The sequence below is a fragment of the Anoplophora glabripennis genome, unplaced genomic scaffold (genome assembly GCF_000390285.2).
Source record: "Anoplophora glabripennis isolate ALB-LARVAE unplaced genomic scaffold, Agla_2.0 scaffold763, whole genome shotgun sequence".
Taxonomy (NCBI): domain Eukaryota; kingdom Metazoa; phylum Arthropoda; class Insecta; order Coleoptera; family Cerambycidae; genus Anoplophora; species Anoplophora glabripennis.
Genome location: NW_019417642.1, coordinates 73,132 through 96,401, shown reverse-complemented (window position 1 = coordinate 96,401; position 23,270 = coordinate 73,132). Strand labels below are relative to the sequence as shown.

The following is a 23,270-nucleotide window of genomic DNA, read 5'->3' as shown; positions in this document are numbered from 1 at the left end:
CCTGTCAGTGTCAGTCTTTGTAGTGTCAGTGGTTTGTACGCCCGGTGTCCAAAAATAATTTTTTTTCTCTATAATATCAGTTTCCAACTATTGAACTATTCTAAGTAGTTATACTCTATACATGACTGCTTAGATTGATAAAATATTAGAAATTATGTCCGATTTACTTAAAGTTGGAAGAAGGGTTGATGTAACGGCAAAGGGGGTTCAAGGTGTTATAGCTTTCGTGGGTAAAACCAATTTTGCACCAGGAACATGGATAGGTGTTGTATTAGATGAGCCTAAAGGAAAAAATAATGGATCACTTCGAGGTCATGAGTACTTTAAGGTTTTTATATAAAATTCTGTTAAAGGTGCAATATTTTGATGAATGTATTTGCACTTAGTGCGAGGACAACCACGGAGTATTTGTTAGAGAAACGCAAGTTGTTCCACTTGATGAGAACGGTAAACCTATAGAAATGCTAAGTGAAGATTCACTTCCGCCATCAAAAATTGCTAGAAGCCGTCAAAGCAAGTACGTTTAGATTAATTTTTTGTCTTTTTTGATAACCAAATTTTACTAATGAATTTTGAACATGTTATTTTTTGCCTAGTAGGCCAGGAGTAAAACCGAGACCTACTACGTAAGTAATTATGTATTGTAATGTGCACCCATCCCCAATAATCAAGCACAAAATGTATTATATTTATTTAAATTTTTGTTCAACATAAATTAATCATCCAATCATTTTTGTGCTGCTTCATTAGCGTTCGTCGAAAGATTTCACCACAAAAACGACCACCTTCTCTATCTGCTTCAAGGTACAGTTATGAAGATCTGATTTACTTAGCTTGTTTGTTAAGTCATCTAACAAGTTTATAGCTTCAGTATGGTGTAAATATTTGTTACATTAATCTTGGGATACTGGGTTAAAAAAATGCAAAAATAAATATTTTCGTACTGGATTTACTTATTGTTAAGGGATAGTGGTATTATATTTGCATTTTGTTTTTAAATTCAAGATATATTAGTACTTCATTATAAACCTTTGTGGATCTTGTAACAGGAATCTGTTTATTTTTTCTTGTACATACTTCAAAATGTGTAAATAACCTATAAAATGCGGTATGTGTATTAACCATATTGACCACCGCTTTATTAGAGCTTTATACACCTTCTCTATGCAACCAATTTATTTATTTTACATTTCCATTAAAAAAAAATTTAAATATTACTGATATTATTAATTATTGTATAATTCGATATCAATCAACGGTCACTATTCATTACTTCCAGAAACTATTTTCAAAAATCCTTTTGTTTAATGTAACTTCACTTCACTGTCTCTAGATTGTGAAATGTCAGTTTAATTAAATCTATTATTTTCTAAAAATTTTCGTGAGTGTCGCAAATATTTTTTTGTTATTAGCAAAACGTGTGTTAAGAAAAAATTATTGTATCGAATCATACCGTTAGTCATATTTAGATATCTGCAGTTAGCAATTCAGTATCTCTTAAGAGGAAATGAAGTTGTAAATAGTAGTTGTCCTCGCCCTAATAGCTTTTTTGTGTAATAGTTCACGAATGTCGCTTGCTAGTAGCCGTCAGTCTTTAACAGGAAGCAGACAGTCGTTAGGAGGCAGCAGACAATCGCTTAGTGGGAGTCGGAGTCATCTTGCTTCTCCGTCCGTTGAAAAACTGGCAGAAGGGATTGAGCAAGCTAGTCAGATTCCAAAACGCGCATCTTTCGTTGAGGTAAGAATATACAATCAAAAGTGTATGTGTATAAAAATTGAAGCTGAGAAAATTCAACTCTGCAGTTTTAAGTTATGCCTTTGCATTTTTATATAAAACTTGTTAGGTATATGTTTTTGAAAATTGAAAAGAAGTTTGATAGGTACGCCCTGTTACTACTATTTAAACACATCACAATATTTCTAGTTGCAATGTATTACTCTTGTCACGTTAACACGTTTAATAAAAACTTATTTTAGTGTTGTTTGGAGACAATAAAGCAATTTATAAGAAATCTGCAGATGTTAGAGGTATGTTTTTCGCGGTCGGCCCATTCAGAAGAATCGCATCTCACTTTTGAACTAAATGAACCAAATCGCAGAAAACTAAAGAACCTGTTCATAGCCTACTTGTTTTGAGTCGTTCCTAAACTCATCAGAGGTCACTGAATTGTTCATTTTGTAGAACTGTATCTTTCATTGTTTTATAGAATTATAAACGCTTAAAAATTATCGGCGCTTTAAATATGTTTTTCATATATTGCAATTATTATAAAAATTTGTTCATTACTAATTACTACTTACGTATGTGTTATTTCATATGATTATTAAATAATTACCTAAAAACAGTAGATACTTTTTTAAAATACAAAATATCAATTTTGTGATCATTGTGATGCAGTAGTACGAGAATCAAGAATTAAAAAGGCTATCCTAAGATCCGAGATAGGAAGATCAGAAAAACAAAATGGCACGCTTTGTCATTAATTCAATCATAGGTCAATAAACTGGATTACAGAATTGAACCTGCCCGTCTCTGGGCAGATATATGTCTGAATTAATAGGGTAAAATAGTGACAGAGAAAAATGTTATTTTCATGTTGTTAGAAAGCAAATATTTGCAATGATGTCACATTGTTTAGTTTCCGTCACTGGTCTGCATTTTAATATTTCATCAAACGTGCAACTATGTGGTGTTGTTAAATTCAGTAGAGTTTCTCAATATTATAAATAAAACTGGTAAACTTTTGTGGATTAAGTTATAACGTACAAAGTATGATATCATATCAAGTACGTTAAATATCATTGTTACTCAATGCTTATTGGCACAAAGCATTATTTTGTACCTACTGACAAAAAGTGACCTACTAATCGGTAGGTACTATGAAATAATTACTAGTACCACACTAGGCGAAATTAACTTTTTAACTGCACAACATTAAATTACACCCACAATAAAATAGTTAAAATCAGTTATAGACCAGTTTCAAACTTATTAGTTTGAAACCGATGGATGCCTGTTTACTAGATACTGGGAATGTAACTCAATTGTGGGCAGATCATGTATCTCACAGAGTAGTTGTTTCCCACAATATCACTAGTTAAAAACGTGCAACCTACCACCAGAACAATTTTCTGTAAATTTTTTAAATATTTGCCAAGAGAGAACCACTAGCAAAAATTTAGATTACATTTAAATTTAATCGGGCTATGACAAGAATTTATCCAATTGGACATGTTTATGGTATGTACAAGATGTGCCTGGATGAATCGCTCACAATATAACTCTATTGTACCAATTTATTTGACAATATTAAAGCACAGCCTTGGACTATTGTGAGTGGAGTCCATTTCTCTGCATTTTCTGCAGCAATGCAATATTTAATTTTCCTTGCTTATCATTGCATTAAGGATTTGAATTAATCATTTATTTTTCTCATAATGAGCCATGTAATCAAACCGTAGCCATATACAAAGTTAAATTGAAATATTTTGGGAGAAAAAAGTCAATTAGTTTTTATCTGTTGTGTAATATAAACAAATGAGTAGATATCAAATATTCTAACTCTGATGTTTTTAAAACTCTTTATTTTGTTATCTGTATATGTAGTTGATATTATACTACATTCTGTTATTGATAGAAACAAATCAGAACTGTGATAAAAATTAATAAACAAATTTACATGTATATATTAATATAACATAAATATTGTTCTATTTTCATTTAGACTGGATTTGTGGAGACTCTTAAGCCACAGTTTACTCCAGGACAAGCAATGACGACCACTCCTACCCCAATTACTTCGGTGGAGGAAAAGATCAGCAACTTGCAACTGCAGCAGGAACTAGAAAACCGGAGTCAGCAGATACGAGATTTAGGGGAAAAACTGGAAACTCTTAAGGTGAAGAGACAAGAAGACAAAGAAAAGCTTAAGGACTATGACAAGCTAAGAATTCAGGTAAGATTGAAATGGGTCCTATAACTTGGATCATGTTTATTGACATAATTTTATTTTTCTTAGTTGGAACAATTAATTGAATTTAAATCTAAAATTATGGAAGCACAAGCCAGTCTCCAGAGGGAGTTGCAGAGAGCAAAGCAAGATGCCAAGGAGGCTGTAGAAGCTCGCGAGGCTCATGCAGAAGAAGTGGCAGATTTAGCCGAAGCTGTGGAAATGGCAACTCTAGATAAGGAGATGGCTGAAGAAAAGGCCGAGACGTTGCAATTGGAACTGGAGGTGTGTAGAGAACGGTTGGAGGAAGTGACGTTGGATTTGGAAATACTAAAAGCAGAAATGCAAGAAAAAGGTAATATTTAGTACCGTCTTGTCAAAAGAGTTCTTTGCTTTTCGTACCGCTATTTCAAAATTGACAAAATATTTTTATCATATACAATTACAGTGCAACTTCGACAATCCGGACACATATAGTTTTAGGGTCGGTCGGATTAACGAGTTGTCCGGACTATAGTAGGTGAAAATATTGAAATAATCTAAGTGAATTAAATTGTATGTACATACATGCGTTGTACATACTATGATTTATTAAAAAACAATAAATTATTATATTAAATTATTAAAATATGTAATCTAAGTGAATTAAATACATATGTACATACATACTATGATTTATTAAAAAACGAAGTTATTTTGTGCTGACTAACTTTGTTGAGGTGGTTGATTTGTGCTTATCCAAATTATTCTCCTCAGCCCACTGAACGCAAACTGAAAATGATTTCTTTGCAGCAGTATTAGAGATCTTTATTTTAGCATTCATTACTACAAAGTCGTCTTCAGAGTCCGTAAGCAGCACTGACGATTCATTTCGTTTAGCGTGTTGTATTATTTCTTCATCGGAAAAATCCAATGAAAATTCATTTGCACCAGTTGCCCAATCATTGATATCTTCTTCAGTTATGTCATTACTGAAATTCTTAGCTCCAATCATATTTTGGATGGATTTCATGTCATCATAGATGCCATCAGACTGCAGTTCATGACGCAGAACCTGAAGCGGTATCATATCTTCATCATCCCAGCACGATGCAGTCCTTGGCCACAATGCAGACCAGCTTTTCCGAATATTTTTTTCACTAATGCTTTGCCATGCTAAGTCCAAGAAATAAACAGCATTTTTAAGGTTAAACATTTTTAAAACTTTAACCACGTCGACATCATCATCATCAATTTCTGATAAAATATGTTGCAGTAATTGTTTTCTGTAAGCAACCTTTACGTTTTGTATTAAATTTTGATCCATAGGCTGTAAGATTGCCGTACAATTTGGTGGTAAAAAAAGAATTTTGAAATTTGGGTCAAAATTAATTTCATCCGCTTCAGGATGTGAAGGAGCATTATGTAATATCAATAATGCTTTGAGTGGTCTGTTAACCTGTGTTAGAAACCCTTTTACTTCTGGAATAAAATGGTTTTTGAACCAGTCCAAGAAAAGGGACGTTGACATCCATCCTTTATTAGTTGCATTATATACCACTGGAATCTTATAACCTTTAAAGGCTCTTGGATTAGCAGATTTGCCAATAACCAAAAGAGGCAGTTTATGTATTCCTGCAGCATTTGAGCATGGCGTAAATGTCACACGAACTTTGGAAATTTTTCTCCCTGGGGCTGACTTTTCCGTTGCATGCACCCATGTGTTACCAGGCAACATCTCAGCAACAATGTCGGCAAACTTTTTTTTAAAAGACTCCACAACGCTTTCATCGCTGGAAACTTTTTCACCACAAATTTTTAGATAACGAATACCATGCCGTAACTTAAATTTATCCAACCAGCCTGAGCTCTGAGGATTTCTGAGGAAATCGGGATATGATTGTTTCTTTGTTGCAAAAACCATGTATAAAGCGCTTCCTCTAACTCTGGATTTTCTGCTTTTTTCATAACTTTTCTATTTCCTAAAAAAAATTATACATATTAAGAAAATGGTTTATTACATTATTCTGGTTCAAATGTTACCGGGTCCATTATAGGTATTCGAAATAAATTGTTTTATCTTCTCCTTATTTTTTTAATGCCGCAAGTCGTTGATTTAACATGGAATTTTTCGGCAACCTGCCTAATAGTTTTTCCCTCATCAAGACTTTGTAAAATATCACACTTTTCCTTTAAGGTTAGTGCTTTATGTTTGCGTTTATTATATAAAAACATGGCACTTGGAATGGAATTAGACAAACACGCTTGCGAAAGAATGAACCGAAACTGAAGTAATGATAGAGCGAGATAATGATAGAACATGCGAGTAACAAACGGGAAACCCCGAATTTTAATATTTATTCTTGCATAAAAAAAATTTGTCCGGATTGTAGAGGTAAAAATTTTAAATTGTCCGAAATGTAGAAGCGTCCGAATTATTGGAGTGACCGGACTGGCGCATGTCCGGACTGTCAAAGTTGTACTGTATATATTTTTTACAATCAAATACAGGTCGAGTTTTTATTTTCATGAAACTTTAGAAACAAGGACCTTATAAAACTATATATATATATATATATATAAACTTTTTGTTAGAAAGCTAAAAAAAATTATTGGTTTAGCAATTTTTATTTTTTTACAAGTCTATTATCCACCAGAATATTTACAGTTTATCAAGTTTATGAACTTTTTATAATTACACAATATCTATTATTTAATTTCTAAAAAAAAACCTATAAATAAAAAAAAACATATTTTGTTATAACTGTCACATAACGCTATTTTAAAGAATAATGCTGATATTGTAGCAGACAACTACTACCGGTAATCGCAATAATACAAATTTTCACCCCTTTTTGATACCCCAAATCAACCCTCTACCAACCCTGCTCTTGCATTTATTTTTTTTACGCTTATTATAATCCCCTTTACCATTTCCACTTAAAATAGTCCAGGTAACAATTATTTCTTTTTTTCCTTCTAAATGAGTTATTTTGATTGGTCTATTATAAATTGTTTTTGTTAAACAATTAGTTTTGAAGTTACTTTTTGATGTCTTATTCCTGAAAAAATAAACACTCAAGAATGGCTCGTTTTCGAATAAAATTGAAGACTTTTTTATTTTTAGAAACACCAACTTTAAAGGCGTTGAAATTCTGGTCTTGTGGTAGTATCTCTTAGAATCTCTGCCACTGGTTGATCAATTCAGCGATTATTTGCCCATAATTAAGTTTTATCAATCTACGTCAAACGTATTAAGAGATATTTAAATAAATGTGATTTTTTTCGACTGTATCTTGAACGCACACTTTTCTATGATCTATGTTTATAATTGTATTTTTTCTTATTTTGAGGTCTTTTATTACCATCTAAAGAATACAGCCTGAATACAGCATTCATAATTTCTTTGATAATCACCTGTTTTTATAGTTTGTTGAAAAAAATTCTATTAACCCTTTCACCGCTTCAGACGAGTTTATTCGCTAAAAATTCATAGGACTCAAACTGCTCTAGACAAATTAATTCGCTTGAATAGTTAAATTGAATCAGGCTGCTCAAACCGTATATATTCGCAACCATGCGCATTAGTGACTCGGTTGTTGCAATTAGTATAGGGAATTTTTGTGGGCGGAGCTTATAGCGATTGTGGCAATTATTTTTATGGAAGGAGGTACTGGCAATAATGCCAAGATTGTTCGTCTCTTTTTGAGTTTCTGTTTAGTATGGCTGTCGATATATTATATTTTATTTAAGATAAAATCATAAAAAGATCTGGAAAATTGACAGACAAAGAATTGGAAGAAATTTTAGCGAGGAGCGATAGCGGCGACGAGTTTGAGGTTGAGGAGCATAGTTTATAATAAAATATTAATAACTAAACTATTACAATTATTTTGAAACCTTTTAACATATTTTAATTTAATTTAACACAACATAATGTAAAAATGTAAGTAGTCGAACAGCTCTAGACGAGTATACTCGCATGCGGTAAACTTTCGTGCACGGCGCGGTAGCTATGTTTAGACGTATTGCGCAGCGAAAGGGTTAATTCTATAAAATGAACAGTATACTTTAGCATTCAGTATTTTTTTTTTGTAGCTGGCGGGGCAGTATTATCGAACGACGAGGGCCAATTTTCTGCATATGAGATTAAACAACTACAACAACAAAATGCACGATTGAGAGAAACCTTGGTCAGACTAAGAGATCTGTCTGCTCATGAGAAGCATGAATATCAAAAACTGTTAAAGGACATTGATCAAAAGAAGTCAGAAATAGTAGAATTGGGTAAAACGAAAGAAAAACTAAGCGCCCGAGTGGAGGCTATGGAACAACAGATATCAGATTTACAAGAGCAGGTAATTTATATCTACTGAACTCAAATTGCATTTTTGAACATAAAATGAATATTCAGGTTGATGCAGCCTTAGGTGCAGAGGAAATGGTAGTCATTTTGGGAGAACAAAAATTGAGTCTCGAAGAAAAAGTTGCCCAACTTCAAGAAGAAGTTTCCGAACTAGAAGCATTACAGGACATGAATGACCAGTTGGTTGAAAGCAATGCGGAACTTGAAGCTGATCTGAGAGAGGAGTTAGATATGGCTCAGGCAGCTACGAGAGAAGTTAGTGCAACTATTTTTATTTTAGTAGAGCTATGTATTAATTTCCCTTTTTTGATTTATAGGCTATGCGGGATAGAGATGCTGCATTAGAAACAATAGCCGATCGTGAACAAACCATAATCAAATTTAGGCAACTAGTGCAACAACTCCAGGAACAGTCTTTAGATTTGCAGCACCGCCTAGAGAAAGAGACGAGCAAACCTGTATCGGCGCTCCCTGAAATTATGGATTTCAAAAAAATGTTTACGGAAACTAAGGCACACATCAAGGCCATAGATTTGGAACTGAGAAGAGTGGACATTCAGCAGCTTCAGCAGCATATCAAATATTTGACTTCATACATGCCCGAATCATTTATGAATAGAGGAGGTGATTCTAAATTTTGTGCTCTTTATAATTTTCACTTATAAACAAAGTAAAAAAGAAATGTAATTTTTAAAATTTTTTATTAGGCGATCATGACGCTGTCTTGCTGTTGCTGCTCATACCACGCTTAATCCACAAGACCGAAATTTTGTTAAGCCAAATAAAAGACAAATTTCCAAATGTGGATAAAGTGGATAGAAGTGCAATAATAAAGGGACACTCTGTGGAACAGTTTGCTTTTAGATGTCGAATCTCATCTTACATTTTCGCTCTTCAGGTTCGTTAAGCAGTGATTTTCTGACTACTTTCAAGAATTTTAAGTAAGTGTGAAAAAGTCAACCTGACATAAAATAATATACTTGTAGGGTATCTTACATCAATATCATTACGCTTTGAACAGTTGCAAACCAGACGCTTTACTGAAAGTAGGTGCAACATACCCAGAAATGGCAGCCCAAGAGAAAATTATCGATGGATATGTAGAGCTGGTAAGACGTGACCAGTTAGACGAAAATGTCCCTACCGAGGCGCTAGAAAAAAGTGTAGCTTACTTTAATACCCTATTTCCTGTACTTCTAGGATCAGATTTAACGATTAATCATACTCAGCTACTTAGTGACAACGTTAAATGCTTATTATCCGTTGCTGATGGTTTTGCAATAGATGCTACAATTATTAGGAGTCTAATAGAAGTAAGTACATATTTGTCTATACAGGGTGTAACTTTAATGGGGGTCAGTTTTTTAATTTGTAATTCCCCAGAATAATCTGAAACTATTTTTTTTTTTTATATGAGATATTGGTTTAGGTGTACTACATAACAGCAATCCACTTGATGTGATATGATTGGTTATAATATTGTCTGAAGTTACTTATTTCTGGCATAAATCTCATTTTTTTATTTATTGGATATTTTTCCCTCTGAAAACAAAAATATAAAAAATTAATGAAATAAATCCTTGCGCCAAAACAATCAGTTAAAGATTATATTTATGAAAACAGTTTTGCAAACAAATGGATTGGACTGCTTTTATTTTATTACATTTATTTGTGTAGTATAGTTTTCGGTTTATTAATTGATGAGAACGTCATACACAGTATATCGGAAAAATAACGAAACTTTTTAAATTTAAAACAAAGAATTAGTTGTTTTGCCAAAATTATTTCTTTTTATTCAAAATACATCCCTTCAGCCTCAATACACCACTGGGCACGTTCAACCAATGCTAGCATAGATTTTTTTTGTCGTTTTTGGGAATTGCCTCAATGACAGCTTTTTTGACTTGTGTAACATTGTCATAAAACATTTATTTCATGGTCACACAGACTAGTTTTTTCATCAAAAATTCACGAACAGCGACGATTCTGTGAGATGGTGCATTATCGTGCAATAAAAACCAATTTCTCGGCACACAGTGTTTCCTTTTCCCAATTTCATGGTAAAAATTCCAAAATCGAAGGTTGGCATTTCGATTTTTCATCATTGTAATATTGTACAGGGAGCTTTGGGACACCATAATCCCGAAGGACAGGTTCCTGGGTTTATTACTTGAGGCTAGTGAACACTGAAAGATGAGGTTCGTGCAGTTGCACGTATAGCGCGCTTGCCGCTCTGCCAACATAGTTATATTGTGAAGTGAATATTTTTCAAACTAGTGAATTGTTTTTAAAAATTTCTTTTGGACGTTGTTCCTAAACATATGTAGATTACTTTTTAACAATGAAATGATAAAGACTTGTTATTTTTAAGTAATGAATGTGCATTAGAATGTAGTCCGATAAAAGTGCATTGCTTCCGAGTTAGAAAAACTTTCGGACGGACTTTTAATAAAAACTTCCGCCGACTTCCGCCTCGAAATTGCATGAAGGGGAAGGAATAGACTTTAAGTAGAGACCAAATTTGGCTGCTGAGAGGTGTTGTGGCACATTTCAGATTCATTAGAATTTGGCCGCACGCTACAGAGGAATTTGGCGCTCGGCCTTTTTGAGGGTTAGGGCTGGCCAGGTATGAAGGAAAGGTTAGGGGTAATACTTAATAAATTGTTTTCCTAATTATTATGAATTTTAATTTAACGAGGAACATAGAAGTCGGCATTGTGTTTCTCATTTTAGGAATTTTAGGAATATAACTTCTTTATCAAGAAAAGATATTTTTTTAATGATTGAAAATCTCAGAAAATATTACAATTATTAATATCAGCAGACTTATTCGATATGCCCTCAGACGATTGTGACTCGAAATATACACTCTAGCAGTCACACTAGTTATTCATTTAATTAAATTTAATCAATGTAATTTTGGTTTATTGCACAGTAAAAATATATTCAAAGAAAAAGTGAGTTATATCGCTATTCCAGCACAAAATATCATTTTTTTTATATTAATTTTTTTTAACCGCCATTTTGAATTTCATTGTTAAAATAATAACTTGTTTACAAGTGCATCCATTCGTATCATTTTTGTAATAAACAATTTTTTAACAAAAAATGGCGGCCATTTTGGTCAGCCATTTTGAACTTCAAAAAAAAATTGCATTTTCGAAATCAGCGACCCAAAAAACCCCTGTACATAAATTTTCAGCCCATTCCAATAACAAAAAGTATTTTTGGCCATGAAATCGGGAAAGTGAAACACTGTGCGGCATGAGGAAAAATCGAGCATAGACTTTCTGTTTGTTTAAATCCTTGTCAAAATTTTGTGAATCATGTCTTGAATCGTATTTAATTCCTCCACTATCCATCTCACAGTCAAATTTACATCGTAGACGATCATTTCACACACTTTTTCCACCAACTCATTGCGATTTTTGCTTTTTGACCGGCCTGGCATTGGGTCGGCTTTTAAAGCATCACAACTGTCCTGGAATCACTTACATCACTCGAACATACACGTACAGGATAAGCAATCATCACTATAAACTTTCTGTAAAAGTTTTACCGAACTTGAAACAAAATTTAATAGTAGCTCTTTGCTCCATCGTGTTTTTGTGAGGAGGTGACAAAAGGTCACTTTAAGCGTTATAACTTCACAATCCGTTGATCGATTCTTGATAGCGGTATCATTTGGTAGGGGAGATATACAGTTTTAAGATTATATATTATTTCAATAGATAGCGTTAGTAACATTAAATTTAAAAAGTTCTGTTATTTTTTCGACATACATAGTAGGAGATTTCACGTCTTTCTGTGTGAAATATTAGTTTTTACTGGAATTGAAACACAAATTTGTCCCCCATTCAAAGTTACACCCTGTATATTGTTTATTGCACATTTTGTTATTACATTTCTAAGAGTAAAATGGATTTGTCAAATTTAAAGTTTATTTCGTAACTGATCTAATTATATTATTGATTTTAGACGGCTAATGTGGGCGATGTAGGCCTTTTAGCGCAACATATTATCACAACATCTGAGCAACTACAACAGCAATTGAAATTAGTGAAACGCCGTTTACCACTTGATACAAGTTTAACTAATTTAGGTTTAAATAAAGAGGTGTCAGAAAATTTATATCAGTGTTACCAACACTCTGGAAAAATACTGAAAACACTTCATGATATCGTGAAGAGCACCATTCAGACCCTGAACGCCACTGGCGGTAAGCTTGTTTAAAGATTTTTTTTTATAATAAATAAGAATTTAGTACATTTAAAAGAAACAAATATGATCACAAAATAATGAGATGGTTTAAAAGAAAAGAAAATGGTCTTTAACATGAAAAAAATATAAAAAAAATACTTAAACTACGAGGTATATCCACAAAAAGTAATCAATTTAAAAAAAATCTAAACGGCCTTATTTTTATGAAAAATTTATATATTCAGAAAGGTACATTATTTTTCGACATAGTCCTCTTCAATCTCAACGTTGTGAGTGGAGAGATGAACTTTCTGATACCTTCGTCAAAAAAATCTCCTGCCTTCTCTCAGGCCCATTGTTTCAGGGCTCTGTGAACCTCATTGTCGGTAGAAAACCTTTTTCACCCATAAACACCTTCAGAGAAAAGATAAAATTCAGACTGTGCCAGGTCAGGGCTGTGAGTGGGGTGGTTGATGATGTTCCAACCAAATGAATTCAAGAGTTGCTTCGTGGCATTGGCTGTGTGGACAAGCATTGTCGTGCAACAAGCACACTCCCTTTGTTAACATTCCTCTTTTTTTGTTTTGTATCGCCCTCTAGTGCTTTCAGTGTTTTACTGTACCATACAACATCAACTGTTTTCCCCTGGGGCAAAAAGTCAATGAGGAGAGTCCTTTTACAGTCCTAAAACATGGTTGCCATGCCACGGTTTTGAATATTTTCGCTGATGGTGAAGGTGGATGTCACCATTGCATTGATACTCTTTTCATCTCAGAAGTATAGTGGGCTACCCATGTTTTGTCGTCAGTCACAGTACAGTCAGGAAATTGTTCACCTTCCAGTTCGAAGCACTCGAGAAATTCCCATGAAGATGCTAATCTGTTAGCTTTGTGTTGATACGTGAGCTGATTTGGTAGCCACCTCACACACAGTTTTCGATAACCAAGTCTTTCAGCAATAATTTCAAGCAGAAGAGATCTGGAGATTTGTGGAAACACTGCATTCATCTCGTCCAAAGTCAATCGGTCGACACAAAGCAGTTCTTCGATTTTGTTCACTATGTCATCAGTCACGATTGGGGGATGCCGACTTCTATGTCACATTCATTCTGCCAGTTTTATACTCACGACACCACTTGTACACATTAATACACCATTCCCATAAACAGTTTTGAGTTTATTAAAAATCTGGAACAGGGCCTTTCCCTTTGCAAGAAGAAACCGAATTACGCTCTTCACTTCGCAGTTGCTGGGATTCGGAATAGCGGCACTCATTTCAACACGCCACCACAACAACAGTTCTCAATTGACTGAGACAAATGAGCAGGCGTTCTGCTCGCAATTCGTTGGCCTTGAATGCAGTGTTGCCAACTTTGTTGAAAATGAAAACCACAGAGAATCAGTCTCAGTACTCTTACTTTGTGGATACATCTCGTAATTATAAAAATTAATCGACATTATTCGTTAATTCGCGAAAGGGAAATGGTGTAATATCATTTTTATGTTAGTGGCTTTATAAATGACAGGGCGACAATGGTGTCATAGCCATTTAATGGCGAGTGTCGGAATGGACGTTCAGACTTCAACATAGTAATAATAATAATACATTTATTTTCCATTTATAGATACAAAGTAAAAACATATAATTAGTTCTACTAGTATTGAAACGAGTAGGAAAACCTCTAGGCTGTGCTCAAGCAGATAGAGCAAGCTCCATCTCTCGATATGATGCACTTACCTAGTATATCAGATAGATATTTACAGTAAGGTATAGTCTAATGCAGCGTTTCTCAAAGTGTGCTCCGCGGAGCCCCAGGGCTCCGCCGGAGGAATGGAGGGGCTCCGCCAGTGCCAACTGGCAGCGGTTAGCAACTGGTTGTTTAGACTTGCCTATTTAACAGAAATATTTTCTAAAATTAATTATGTTAATGTCACTTCAAGGAAAGGACATAACTGTGTTTACGGCTAATAACAAAATTAAGTCTTTTAAACGGAAGTTCGAATTTTGGTTACATAATGTAGAAAGTGGAGAATTTAACTGTTTTCCAATGTTAAAGGAGTTTTGTGAAGAGATGGATACAGAAAATTTACCACAAGAAGTAGTTGACGACATTATTTTGCATCTCAGAAATATGTGATTCGGTGATGCGCTACTTTCCGAATGAGTGGGATACACATCTAGAAAAATATTTTTGGGTTATAAACCCATTTAGTGTTAATGAAAAGCCTCAAAATTTAACCTTTCAAGAGTATGAAAAAATTAATAGATTTGACTTGCTATTCCTCATTAAAACTGACCTTTGAAAAGCAACCACTAGCAGAATTTTGGAGTAATTGAAAACCGGAGTATCCAGAGCTGTCAAGCAAAGCTGTTGCCATCCTGCTGTCATTCGCAAGGACATATCTTTGCGAAACAAGTTTTTCTGCATATGTTTCTAAAACCCCTCCAAAAATTTTAAAAGTATCCTCCCTTCCACTGGGAACGTAGGATACTGTTAAAATTATCTGGAATGCAACAATTTTAGAACTAATAACTGTATTAGTTTTTTTGACAACCATTAATATTTTTAAAACTCTGCGTCTACGCAGTACCTACCATGAAACAATCTGTGACGAAACCAGAGAGGTTCCGTCCTTTTATATTTGACTGATAGGGGCTCCATGTTGAGAAAAGTTTGAGAATCGCTGGTCTAATGTATGTAATTAATTAACTAATTAAAATATTACAACAGTAGTAGCCAAGAGAACAGAGGAAAAAAAACAACAAATAAGAAAAACAATTTGGCAATATAAGATAACCTAAAATTAGCAAAAATATAGTTGCTCACTGATTACTAAATAAGTATTCTGAAACTTTGGTTTTAAAATTCTTTGAAGACAATGTTTTAAAGTCATCTGGCAGTACGTTGTAAAGTTTTGAAATGTTATAAGTAAAAGATCGTTCGTAGAAACTAGTTTTATGTGAAGGTGGTGTTATAAAATGCTTATTTCTAATGTTTATATTATGTACATCAGTACGAAAGCGAATTTTGTTATACAAATATGAAGGAGTTTTTGTACATGGCATTTGTTTTAATAGAATATAAAATTTTAGAAACGGTATTTACGTCCACTAATAAGAATTCAAAATTTGCAGGGATATTATTATATGTATTATTTTCGTAATAATTTATTAAACGTCTAAACGACCATTATCATAATTTGAAACTGGTTTACTATTGATAAAATGATTATTTATTATATTAGGATCTCCGAGATGAATTGGTAAATTACTATCTTTATGTTGTTTTAAGTTTAAAGATTTTAAGCCATTCCAAATATCCTTAGGATCATTTGTTCTAAATTTTGAATTACAATATGCTCGCTTTTCATTTTTAATTGCAATCTCAGTGTAATTTCTTAGTTGTTTATAATAATTCCAATGTGCATCCAATTTAGATTTTCTGAATCTTGATTTAGCTTTATTTCTAAGAGAGATTAATAATCTAATGTTATTAGTCATCCATGGCTTACGTTGCCTTGAAATTTTTGCAGTTTTGTAAGGTGCATGTATATTAAATAAGTTAGTCAAGCAGTCATTAAAATAACAAACCTTGCGCTCTACATTCTCAATATAAAACAAATTATGCAGTGGTAAATTATTTGTCATTAGTAAACTGTTCAACATTAAATCTAAAACTAAAATCACGATAAGTAACATATCTTTTCAAATCTGACTTTAATTCACAAAAAACTAGTTCATGGTCAGCTACATAATATATTTCCAAATTACCTGACCTAAGCACAATAAACTATTTGAAGTTATTATTAAGTCTAGTAGTGTCTTGGAATCTTTCGTGATTAGAGTAGGTTGAGTTATAACCTGTACTAACCCTAGCATCTCAAGAAACGAGTTAAAATTTATTACAGCCGGGTTGTCAACAAAAAGCAAATCTATATTTAAATCGTCTAAAATGAAAATGTTCTCACATTCAGGAATACAATGACATACAGATTTCTCTAAACTAGACAGAAAAAAATTATAATCTACCCTGTGAGGCCTATAAACTACACCATATATATTAGTACTATTTTGTGTCTTAACTGAAATCCACAACTGTTCAATGTCATTAGATAGTTCTACTACCTTATAATTCAATTTATTTGAAACATAAAAACCTAGTATAAAAACATACACCCCAGCTCTGCCAACACGATTCCTCCTAACAATATTATAATTTTCAATATTAACTATCAAGTCACTAATACATGAGGACAACCAAGTTTCAGAAATTGCCAAAATATCATAATTTTGATCTAATAAAAAATCTTGTATTTTATTTATTTTCGGTATAAGAGATTGCACATTTATGTGCCCTATAGTTATATTATTTTTAATCATTATTAAGTAACCAATTTATTTTACAAAATGTTTAATCAAATTATATACTAATGATAAAACTACAATACAATCAGAAAAAGAAAAAAAAATTCAGATTATCTTATCAAATTGAATTCTCGACAAAAAAAAGTAAAACAAAGAAAAAAGATATATATGTTAGCGAAAGGAATCATAATTCCAATATACATCATTATACAGGTGAGTTCACAGCAATCGGTAAAATTTAGTAAACAATAATTACTTGACGTTATCCAGCTTCATCAAATAAGTAAATTTATGTATTTTATTATTCACTTTGCATAGAATTTTACCTTCAGAACACTATACACTTTTTGGGCCAAATTTCTCGCATGCTTTTTTGTAGACAGCAAACTTTTTACTAGTTAAGTCTTCTTTAATTACTATAGTACTACCCTTTAGATGACTTTTCGTTTTACAATTTTTTGTTTGACCTGGTTTCTACAAAATCTCACCATTACAGGCCTATTTTTGCCTTCTTTACTACTAAGTCTATAACAGAAATCGATATCACTTTCATTAATTTCAGTATTGAATTTCTGCTGAAACAGAGTTGTTATCTTAAGATTCAGATTTTCACCTTTCTCTTCTGGTAAACCATAAATTCTTAAATTGTTTTGTTGTGAGAACTGTTCCTGGTTATCGATAAACTTAGCAGCATCTATAATCTTTGACTCAAGTTGTTCAACCTTCTCACTGTACACCTTGATGGTGGGTTGTATACTCGCAGTTACAGCTTGAGATATTTTATCCATTAATTTAGATAGAAACCTATCTGATTCCAATATCTTCTCAATGACCCTTTGAATCAGCTTTTCCTCATCATCAATAGTTTTAGCACTTCTCGTTTTAGGGGCATCTGCCATCATGAATAATAAATTCAAGAGATTACTTTGAATATTTACTTGTTTAGCTGGAACCCCACCGGAATATGACTACTCTTCTCGACTACACATACTCTATACATACATTTTAAATACTTTTCAGAAATTTATTTGACATTGTGCGACATATTCTTCAACTGGGAGCGTGGCCTAGTTGGTAGCCTTCAGGTGTGACAGTCNGAAGATTGAAAATCTGACTAAAAACGGGAGTGGGGGTCCCGCCACTGCCCACTGGGGGAGAGGTATCTCCAAGAGACAAGAAAACGCGTAATCCAAAAATTCCGGGTTTTGAGATTCAAAATAAAAACGTAAAAGAAAAATAACGAAATTTCCCATTCAAGCCATAAAAATTTATTGCGCCATAAACGTTTTGAGACAGGCGTATGGAAAATCCCAACAGGCAGACAGGCAATCTATTGACTGGCTCTATCTACCTGTCTCCGTTTCGTTAAAAGTCATAATAGTCCAGTCGGCGGAGCCAAAAAACAAGCCGAAATGGCTGTTGCTTGATGTAAACCTTTTTTTTTTTTTTTAATCGAACCGGAAAAATGTGTACATTCGGAATATCGACCTTCGGAAAGCTGAAAACCATGGGAAGTTTGTTTAAATTAACGAAAAGTGCGAAATAATTCAAAAATGGCCCGTTTTTTCGGATATTATCGCTTATTATTCGTAAAGGAAGCCTCGGACGAAAAAAGTAACTATAGATTTTTTGTTTATTATTGAATGTTGTACAAGATAGGCATATTGGCGAACCAAAATTTTTAAAATTTGCATTGCAAAATAGCAATAAACTAATGAAAAATGTGGCACTTTTTCAGACGAGCTTAACACTAATGAATCCTTCTACTTGCATTAATATCGACTAACTGCCTGTTGTCGTTTGGAGAAATTGAAGATCTTTAAAAAATGTTGTGCTTTGGGGGTGGCGATCGCCACATCGCCACCCCCTCTGGATCCAGGCCTGGTTTAAAGATTTTAAGCCATTCCAAATATCCTTAGGATCATTGGTTCTAAATTTTGAATTAAAATATGCTCGCTTTTCATTTTTAATTGCAATCTCAGTGTAATTTCTTAGTTGTTTATAATAGTTCCAATGTGCATCTAATTTAGATTTTCTGAATCTTGATATAGCTTTATTTCTAAGAGAGATTAATAATTTAATGTTATCAGTCATCCATGGCTTACGTTGCCTTGAAATTTTTGCAGTTTTGTAAGGTGCATGTATATTAAATAAGTTAGTCAAGCAGTCATTGAAATAACAAACTTTGCGCTCTACATTCTCAATATAAAACAAATTATGCAGTGGTAAATTATTTAAGTCAATAAACTGTTCAACATTAAACCCACTAAAATCACGGTAAGTAACAAAATGGCAATCTTTTCAAATCTGACTTTAATTCACAAAAAACTAGTTCATGGTCAGCTACATAATATATTTCCAAATTACCTGAGCTAAGCACAATAAACTATTTGAAGTTATTATTAAGTCTAGTAGTGTCTTGGAATCTTTCGTGATTCGAGTAGGTTGAGTTATAACCTGTACTAACCCTAGCATCTCAAGAAACGAGTTAAAATTTATTACAGCCGGGTTGTCAACAAAAAGCAAATCTATATTTAAATCGCCTAAAATGAAAATGTTCTCACATTCAGGAATACAATGACATACAGATTTCTCTAAACTAGACAGAAAAAAATTATAATCTACCCTGTGAGGCCTATAAACTACACCATATATATTAGTACTATTTTGTGTCTTAACTGAAATCCACAACTGTTCAATGTCATTAGATAGTTCTACTACCTTATAATTCAATTTATTTGAAACATAAAAACCTAGTATAAAAACATACACCCCAGCTCTGCCAACACGATTCCTCCTAACAATATTATAATTTTCAATATTAACTATCAAGTCACTAATACATGACGACAACCAAGTTTCAGAAATTGCCAAAATATCATAATTTTGATCTAATAAAAAATCTTGTATTTTATTTATTTTCGGTATAAGAGATTGCACATTTATGTGCCCTATAGTTATATTATTTTTAATCATTATTAAGTAACCAATTTATTTTACAAAATGTTTAATCAAATTATATACTAATGATAAAACTACAATACAATCAGAAAAAGAAAAAAAAATTCAGATTATCTTATCAAATTGAATTCTCGACAAAAAAAAGTAAAACAAAGAAAAAAGATATATATGTTAGCGAAAGGAATCATAATTCCAATATACATCATTATACAGGTGAGTTCACAGCAATCGGTAAAATTTAGTAAACAATAATTACTTGACGTTATCCAGCTTCATCAAATAAGTAAATTTATGTATTTTATTATTCACTTTGCATAGAATTTTACCTTCAGAACACTATACACTTTTTGGGCCAAATTTCTCGCATGCTTTTTTGTAGACAGCAAACTTTTTACTAGTTAAGTCTTCTTTAATTACTATAGTACTACCCTTTAGATGACTTTTCGTTTTACAATTTTTTGTTTGACCTGGTTTCTACAAAATCTCACCATTACAGGCCTATTTTTGCCTTCTTTACTACTAAGTCTATAACAGAAATCGATATCACTTTCATTAATTTCAGTATTGAATTTCTGCTGAAACAGAGTTGTTATCTTAAGATTCAGATTTTCACCTTTCTCTTCTGGTAAACCATAAATTCTTAAATTGTTTTGTTGTGAGAACTGTTCCTGGTTATCGATAAACTTAGCAGCATCTATAATCTTTGACTCAAGTTGTTCAACCTTCTCACTGTACACCTTGATGGTGGGTTGTATACTCGCAGTTACAGCTTGAGATATTTTATCCATTAATTTAGATAGAAACCTATCTGATTCCAATATCTTCTCAATGACCCTTTGAATCAGCTTTTCCTCATCATCAATAGTTTTAGCACTTCTCGTTTTAGGGGCATCTGCCATCATGAATAATAAATTCAAGAGATTACTTTGAATATTTACTTGTTTAGCTGGAACCCCACCGGAATATGACTACTCTTCTCGACTACACATACTCTATACATACATTTTAAATACTTTTCAGAAATTTATTTGACATTGTGCGACATATTCTTCAACTGGGAGCGTGGCCTAGTTGGTAGCCTTCAGGTGTGACAGTCACGAGATAGCCATCTAGTGGATTTAGCTGGCAGTTAAAACTTCAAAATTGATTATCTCGGTAATTTATGAACGTTGCATTGAACTACTTCAGAAAATTCTTATTCAAGGTCCAAACTACATGTACCATAAATATCAAAAATTACAAAACTCCGATTACCTTACATTCTCCTTGTTAGAATATTCAATAAAACACTAAAATTAAGATTTGCATATGGAACTAATAAACACAAATGCAAAGTTAACGTCTAAGGAAATATGTAACTACATTTTATATTATAATTGTAATGTACAACACACCTACTTTTATGCTTTGATTATTTAAATTGGGAAGTCAGTACACCATTTTCAGATTTATAAATCTTTTATCTAAATAATGAAACTTAAAAACAGCAACTGGAATCATATACATTTATTTCACTGGAACGATAAAAACCAAACTTCTCTTTAACATGGATTGATGGATTTTACATCGGATTACTTATTATAAGTACCAGAAATTTTAGACCAAGCCACCATAATATAATTTATATAAAGTAGGAACAATTATTTTTCTTTGAAGTTAATTGGCTTTTCATTTAAATCCTATAAAATACCTTTTTCGTCATATCGCATTTACTACTGAGTTGACTACAAATACAAATGATTCATTAATGATTTCCTGGACTATGAGGTCATCATTTAATAGCACAGGGACTTCTATTGTCGCCACTGTCTTCATATGGCCGCTTTAGTTACAAATTAATAGGTTACTTAACAAAAAAAAGAAAATAACATTTTTTCTGCTGAATTGTTGTAGATATGGAAAAGGGTTTGAGCCAGGATAAAATAAAAGATATAGCAATAAACGCCAGTGACAAAATATATGAGCAAGACGATCTAGGCCCTGTGCAAAGCATTAAGAATTCATTAAGTTTCATTCTTACACAGGTTACCCAGCTTGCACAATTCTTGCAGGATAATGAATACGAAATTAGTACTGCAAACAAAAATGAAGAAAAGGTGAGGGTAACTGATACTTATTAATACTACCTATTAAATTGTTAATTGTATCTTAGCCTATTCCTCCAATTCATGTAAGAGCCAGTTCAGTAAAGAAGGAGATGGAGCAAACCAAAACACTTACCGGCAAGCTAGAGAATAAAGAATCTGACATAAAAGAATTGAGGAAACTCTTGAAAGAAAAACAAGAACAGTTATCTGAAATGACTATAAGAAAAGAGTTAGCCGAGAAGAAATTAGGAAATGTGAATAAAGACTATGAGTTGACCATCGAGAAGCTTCAAAGAAAATTGGAAGAAGCACATAATAACTATAAGAAAAAAGAAAAAGAATTTGAGGAGACTTTGGATCACTTGCAGACTGATATAGATTCGCTCGAAAATGAAAAGGGGGAAATGAAGGAAAAATTGAAACTTCTATCAAAGAAAGCGCAGTTAGAGGTATCTTTATCGAAAAGTATTTCAGGTAAGAATCAAATTTATAAACCTCCATTCACATATTTTTTGTTTTCTTGAAATTTCTAATTTCAGGATCACAGCTGTCATCGCTTCAGTCTTCCATTGGACCTACTTTACCAGCAGTTGTAAAGGATTCCCCTTTGTTGTTGCAAGAAATAGATAACTTGCGCAAATTGTTCCACCAAGAACGGAACGAAAGAATCAAATTAGAAAATGAAAAGCTTAAAAAGCAGTTGGAGACTTTGGCACCTCTGCCGTCATTTAAAAGTAGCCATGATGAAATTATCGAGAATTTATTTAAGGAAGGAGCAGCTTTAAAACAGGTAAATATTCGTGTCATTAGAGTGGTAAAATTATAAAATTTGATATTGTAATCATAGGAAATATTGATGGCTTTGGCTACACCGAAATTTCCTCCAATTTACAAAGTAAAACCTGGAAATGGCCCGGCAGCATGGCAGAGACACTTTATAGAGGAGAAGGCGAGAATGTTGGATTTGCAGCTCAGAGCAGAAGCTTTCCAATCAAAAGTTGCGGCTGAAAGGGTGAAGAGGAAATTTGGTGGGAAAATTGAAACTGATCTGGTTATTTTCCCTACAAAAGAAATGGCTAAGGTATGTGTTTCCAAATTATTTCTTATTGGTTATTTTTTATTATTTTTATTTTTTAGGCTATGAATGCATCTAAACCAGTTAATATTGGTTTTGTGAAAATTCCCAAGAATTATTTACCTCCAACAGAAAGAACTGGAATTGTCAACTTAGAAGTAGATTTTGAAAACTTGCAGAAGATATTACAAACTTTAACCAGCAATGTGTAATAATTTTAACATTTATTAAATGTAACATCTCGTATTATATTGTGATTAATATATTTTTCTTTAATTTATTATACA

General features: G+C 32.8%; 1 protein-coding gene across 5 annotated transcripts; it reads left to right on the top strand.

The window, feature by feature from the left end:
* LOC108914202 (dynactin subunit 1) lies at positions 1-23,270 on the top strand. 5 transcript variants are annotated; one of them, XM_018719952.2, is made up of 18 exons: positions 1-328; positions 387-517; positions 600-626; positions 751-804; positions 1,561-1,738; positions 3,726-3,956; positions 4,020-4,305; positions 8,028-8,287; positions 8,344-8,550; positions 8,613-8,919; positions 9,003-9,193; positions 9,282-9,608; positions 12,274-12,514; positions 21,715-21,917; positions 21,974-22,382; positions 22,448-22,698; positions 22,756-22,989; positions 23,046-23,270. In XM_018719952.2, the coding sequence occupies exons 1-18, from the start codon at positions 155-157 to the stop codon at positions 23,193-23,195; spliced, it is 3,861 nt and encodes a 1,286-aa protein (XP_018575468.1). In that variant the 5' UTR covers positions 1-154; the 3' UTR covers positions 23,196-23,270. The 5 variants fall into 5 exon arrangements, with proteins under 5 accessions (XP_018575468.1, XP_018575467.1, XP_018575470.1 ...); XM_018719951.2 differs by having other exon boundaries at positions 597-626; XM_018719954.2 differs by lacking the exon at positions 751-804.

Coding starts and splice junctions, on each gene's coding strand:
- LOC108914202 (XM_018719951.2), top strand. CDS start 155: ATGTCCGATTTACTTAAAGTTGGAAGAAGGGTTGATGTAACGGCAAAG. Junction 805..1,560: donor CCTTCTCTATCTGCTTCAAG/GTACAGTTATGA, acceptor TTTGTGTAATAG/TTCACGAATGTCGCTTGCTA. Junction 1,739..3,725: donor AACGCGCATCTTTCGTTGAG/GTAAGAATATAC, acceptor ATTTTCATTTAG/ACTGGATTTGTGGAGACTCT.